Source organism: Bremia lactucae (assembly GCF_004359215.1).
Source record: "Bremia lactucae strain SF5 chromosome Unknown BlacSF5_NotPlaced_183_SHOA01000117.1_1171385bp, whole genome shotgun sequence".
Lineage (NCBI taxonomy): Eukaryota > Oomycota > Peronosporomycetes > Peronosporales > Peronosporaceae > Bremia > Bremia lactucae.
The window spans coordinates 855,853-861,878 of record NW_027152196.1 but is presented as its reverse complement, the minus strand read 5'-3'; the positions used below and the strand labels follow the sequence as shown (position 1 = coordinate 861,878).

The following is a 6,026-nucleotide window of genomic DNA, read 5'->3' as shown; positions in this document are numbered from 1 at the left end:
GCAGAACTCATGCGTCTCGCACGCTGGTTCTTGCCATCGCCCTTTGGGAAGGGAGTCCTCTTGCTGGGCATTTTTGCCCCAGCAGGGACCCTGGCATAGCAGCGAGCCATCATATGGCCGCGCTTGCCGCATTTAAAACAGACCACGTCTGCATTGCCCAACTCCATAGGAGTGGCATCTGTCCTCTCGGCCGACGGCTTATACCAAGCTGTCGCCGAGGCACTGTTGTAGGATTGCTCCTCAACTAAGGCAATTTGGATTGCCTCTTCCATCGTCGACGGCACCTTTCTGAAAAGGGCCTGTCGCGATGGGCCATGCCGTAGTCCGTTCATAAACGTGGGCACCTTAATGTGCTCCGGAATCGGACCTACGGTTATGGATGCGGACAGCGAGCGCATCTCTTGCACATACTCTTGCAGAGATCGCTTCGCCTGTCGCGCCCCAAAGAAGCGCGCCTGAAGCAACACTTCGTTGTTCGGCGGCTGGTACATGGCGCGAATCTTATCCTTAAAGATCGCCCATGAGGGGAACGCTTTTCTGTCCGCCATAAGCGCCGAGTAAGCCCACTCTGAGGCCTTACCGCGCAGATGCGACATAGCGTACGACACCATCCGGCTGTCGTCCTCGATGAGCTGGGCGACACCACATTGCTCCACGGCTAAAAGCCAGTGGACAATCGTGTGCGCCGCAGTTCCATCGAACTTGGGCGGGTCCATCCGAATGGGCCTCGGCTGATGCGGCCGGGCAGAGAGCATCTCAACAGTCCTGTTGAGAGCCTCGCTCCGAGCCTGCTCATGCCTCAGCTCATCCTGAGTCTGAGTGACGGACTCCGCCGCAGCATGGCTCTGTGCCTCGGACGCGGCCCTCCGCTGTCCGAGCACGAATGCCTCAAACTGCTCCAACTGAGCAACATGTTGCTCAGGAGGACTACCCAGGAGCCTGGCCAGGGCTTGTTCACCAAGTCCCTGCGCCATTAGCCCTGCCACCTCCCGATGATGTTCGGAGAGGTGGGGAAAATGAGCCCAATCAATATTGAGGCTCATCCTCACGTACACACGCAGAGATGCGGGTCGTGGGAAGGATTTCAAGTGCTACCAAGTGTAGGCGGGCACGTCGTAATGCGGCCACGCTCTACTTAGGCACACACCCTAGCACAGCGAGGAAGCGGTTAAACCTGCTTCTCTTGCGTGCAGTGAGGTAGTTGTGGTGGGCGCGTTAGCGACCTCACCCAACACACTAAGAACTCTGGTTAAGTGTCGTCACGGGAGCGGTAATCCGTCTCCTCCTGCGCACCTAACAAGTAGGAAGTAGTTTTCAGACTGATTCATATTTAATAGCATTAAATACAAATATCTATGTTTACCAATTAAAAATGATATCTCTATAGATATCATTTGATATGTATTGCGAGCGTATCTTTATAGATACCTCGCGTAACGAATGACGCTAGCAGTCATCACGGATGACGCTGGGCGTCATCCCTCTTAATGTGAATGCACCCATGTGCATCACATCCACAACCTTTTTACACAAATGTGCACCACACCCGAGTGTTGGGTCTAATTACTATTATTTAGTAATTGACCATCCCCTTAAGTTCACCAAGTGTACTTAACGGGGACTGTGTAACATAGGGGCAACTTTAGCCCGTTACACATTGTGTGTAACTGCCCCAGGGGATGAGGTTAACCTCATCACCCTGAGAATAAAAGTGTCAAATAAGTTGCCACTTAAGTCCCTAATCGATTGTGGGGCGTCGAATAACTTTATTAGTTGCCAATTGCTAGAAGATCGCAGGCTCAAATTTATTGAGCGCAATATACCTCTAACGGAGATGACAGTGCGCCTATCAACAGGCGCATCTGTAACGGTTAAGAAACGTGTGCTTGGTATCCAATACACGTTAAAGGGTAACCAATACCATTCTTTTGTAACTGAGGTTCATCAACGTCATTTAGCTACCGAGTACCTAACGCCATCTAATGCCCGTCCCTTACGCGGAATTGGTCATGATGTGGTTTCTTTCGGTGATATTCACCAGGGTGAAACCACTCCCCCAACATCATACCGTGCTGGCGGCCGTTTCAGGGCCGTCCACGGTGTCCCGTGTCTCCAACCAACGGTTCATATCGCCTGCCAGCTTTTGTGAGATGTAGTTCCACACAAGCGGCGCCACCAAAGTGAATCTCGTGTTGCACTCAAATGCGTGTTTGTGAGCAGGTTATGGTCCTGTGTAACCCTCGCTGCACCATTACCTTACCGCACCTGAGTGCACGAGGTGATCACTCCGAAAGCCTCTGCAGCGCCAATCGCCTGCTATAGGGTCCACATAAAGGTCCCGCATTAGGCCGATATCGGCAGCCATGCGTTTTACACTGACGGTGTTGTCCCAAGCCACGGTGATGTTCATCAAGCCGTGCTTGATACGAGATCTAAACCACAAAGTAGCCCCAATTGCTGCGATAGATATGGGTGTGGGCACCGCTATGGGGGGGGGGGTTCCTGAACTCAGAAGTATCCCTGCCGCTCCCGTTAAAGTATCCACTTCCGCGAGCAGAAAACCACTATAGCCGTGACAGTCTTCACTGGAATTGCCCCCACTGAAAAACAAAATCAATTGACAGTGTGCCCGCCAAATCTGTAGTCCGAGCACCTCTGAAGGGCTTTTAAGTTTGGTAACTATGGTGTTCCGAATCGCTTGTCTCAAATATTCTGGTAGAGCCTGCGATATGACTCCGCAAATATCACGATATCCTTGCCGGAGTGTAGCTCCTCGCGCCCGTACATGATTTTCATTATGAGGAGTTGAAAATGCGCGGTGCGCCTTCGCCAAAATCCCCGATAGGTATAGCCCATAACGCCAACAGTCCGTAAGGACACCCTCCACGGTCCCCGTTAGGAGTTCAAGGTGATGTAACATGGCATTAGCTAGTATGTACCCAATATCTTGAAGTAGACTGTGTGGGAAAGCTAGAAGCTTGAGTAAGAAGATGGAACCCTCAAGATGTGAGTTGGAAATGCCGGCAGTACGCCATGCGCGGGTAAACTTAGTCCGTAGTTTCTCTGCAGCAGGGCACACCCAGAATACGTGATTAAGCTCAACTCCTTGTACGCGAGCACAGTCCGAATGCGGGCAGTCGATCCGCTCCGTCAGCGGATTGTACGCTGAAATGGTGTCATGCTTGAGGCGATATACATTTGTTCTCCCTAAGCATTGATTCCAACTATGTTTTTAAGAGGTGTTTCCATTGCAAATCGGCAATTTCTGAAGCAATTGTCGAATTAAGTTTATTCTAATGTGCCTGCGCAGTATCCGCCTTGTCTGCTGCGGTACGATTGCGCCGTATAGCGATGCGGTTGCGGAATTGTGCTTTAATGAATGTCTACCTTCTGTGACGTACCCATTGGCAAACGGAACGGGATAAATTAGGGTGAGGTAGCACACTCGTAATTCGACCTGCGTCTCCGATTCCAAGCCGAACTCCACTAGCAATGTCCGATTGAGTACAAAGGACTTCCTCGTGTACCGTTGAGCCATATCTGGATGCTTCTGAAGCACCAGCAGCCTCGGCGGCCTTTCTGTGTAGTCCTCCACTGGGTACCGCTCCTAAGCTGAGGTGGAGCTGCAGGCAAAAATCGCCGAATAATTGAGCCAAATTAGCGTCATGAGAAGGTGCACTTTTAGGCGGATGTAACAGGGCACTACGACTTGTACTGTTTCAGTACAAGTCCACTTCGCACTGCTTCAGTTGCGAGTGATGCCTTACGTTAAGTGACGTACACTGTACGTGCAGAGGAAGACTTCTCTTACGACGGGTAGACTTAAGAGGATAAAATGAAAACTGTATTATATATAGTTAAGTGTCTCTTGTTTTATCTTTATAAATGCTAAATTAACTATAACCTAACACTTAACATGTAAATGAATTCTTATCTCTATCTTATTTGTAACTCTCTTTGATTACTCCTACAGCTGATTAATCTGCGGAAAAAAATGATATAATGGCCTATACCAATTTATGGATAAGAATTCTGAATATTACTACATAAAGTACTATCCTCCAAATATTATCTACCTTTTAGATAATATATTAATTAACAACCTTTAAGTGTTAATTTCATGTAACGATACACCCCGTTACATCACCCCTCCCTTAAACGACAATCACTCTAATTGTCATTGGATGGAGTGGTCGCTATGTGACCACTTAATTTTTAAACGATGTTGATTGGTCAGCTCCATCATTTTAAATTCCATCGCATGAAGCATCAACTCATGCGGGGTGACGATAGTGCTGCGCCTTTGGCGCGGTTCGTGCAGCCGCGGGTGACGCATTGCTATCTCTTGCGGCAGACGTTCCGTCTGCCGTAGTGTCTTCCACACGCACAACACTTGATGTTGCGAGTGCGCGTGGTGATTCACCACGTGAATACGACCCTTCTTTGGAGGTCGACTACGAGTGCGAGTCGGATGAAATGACCGACCTGGGGAGAATGGAACAGTCGCCTGATATCCGTGAGGAGGCTGACTATGAGCCTTTGAATGAGAGGGCTCATTCTGATAGACGAGTATACAGTCTATTTGGATCCGACGATGAGGATGATCCCTCATCGCCCGTACGATCTCCCATACGGTCTCCCATACGGTTACCTGCACGTGTCTCTGTGCAAGGTGACGACGATGGCGTAAGCCATCGTAAGAAAAGTTCTTGTGGTACCCCTGCTTCAGTGGGTACCACTCAGGGGAGTGAAGACAGTAAAATGTCTCATCCCGCCCATGAAAAGAAGCCGCGGCTTTTGCCAGAAAGGCTTATCAATAGTTTGTCTGGAGAAACTACTCCTCACAATAAATATACCTTATTTATTGCGACAAAGCTACATGGCCTTGATCCCAGCGCCAAGAACTTTCGCGCTGAGGAAGATATCTATCTCGATGCTTTTCTTAAGCATCGATGGTTTAGTGGCAATAATAATCGAGATAAAGTCTCGCTTATGCAAGCTTGGAGTTCGTTCATTCGCAATGTCAAAGACATAGGACGCGAAGCTTGGCTTCAAAAACTTAACGCGAATCGCATTAAATTTGGGAAAAGAACTCCAACCGGTGCAAAGTATAAATTGCATCGGTTGTCACGTGAGGCTGGGCTTCCATGCCTCACGTGGGGTGATCCCTGTCCGTGTTGTGTAGACAACTCGAAGAGGGTAAAAGGGGATGTCTATTCCCTTTCTTCGCCCTGGGGAAGGGCTCGCATCTCTATTGAGATGCGTGACGCGATTGACGTTTTGCAATCGATTTACATGCGCCAGGGGCGCGTGTTTTCCGATGTGCCTTCTGAACCATCGGGTGGGTCTCGTCATACTGACGGACGAGGTCCTCAACGTCAGCAATCAGCTGGGAACGAGGTTCCCAGCTGTCATGTGAAGGTGGTTAACCACGCCAGCGAACAAGATAACTCGTTCGCTGCCCCTTCACATCACGGGGGCTCTGGATACGTTCCACAAGGAAACGTTGACCACCGTTGGAATCCACCAATGGTTGTGGTGGAGGAGGGAAAATTAGATCCGAACCGTGTGTCGGATCTAATGTCGAGGATCGACAAAATCGATCAGTTCCTCCATGATTTGAAGGAGGGTTCTTGAGCACGAGCGCGGCAAGCGGCGCTCGTTGGAGCAGACGGTGCAGGCTCACCATATCGAGCGGTTGGAAGACCGTTCGAAGAGTGCGTACTCCATGTTGGACAACGAGCGGATGTATCATGCTGTTTACGATGAGCTGTCGTCAGCTCATCGTAGTTTCGAGGATATTCGGAACCGGCACGAGAAACTTCAGGTTCAACATGAGAACCTGGTTCGCGATCACAAGAATCTTTTGGGGATTCTTGAAAAAGGTGGTCAAATTCATCCTCGGAAGAAGCCTCGTACTGATGGTACGGGCGGAGCCGACCAACGTAAAACGTAGGATACGTTCGCATCCTACGTGGCAATTCTAATGTGTACGCATTGCCTCTGCGATGCAGTACACGGAATGG

At 49.7% G+C, this 6,026-nt stretch overlaps 1 protein-coding gene across 1 annotated transcript; it reads right to left on the bottom strand.

Moving 5' to 3' along the window:
• Nucleotides 1-2,251: 2,251 nt before the first annotated feature.
• CCR75_005767 (uncharacterized protein) lies at nucleotides 2,252-2,920 on the bottom strand (the record flags this gene model as incomplete). Its single annotated transcript, XM_067963842.1, has 1 exon — nucleotides 2,252-2,920. The coding sequence occupies one exon, from the start codon at nucleotides 2,918-2,920 to the stop codon at nucleotides 2,252-2,254; it is 669 nt and encodes a 222-aa protein (XP_067815904.1).
• Nucleotides 2,921-6,026: the final 3,106 nt, after the last annotated feature.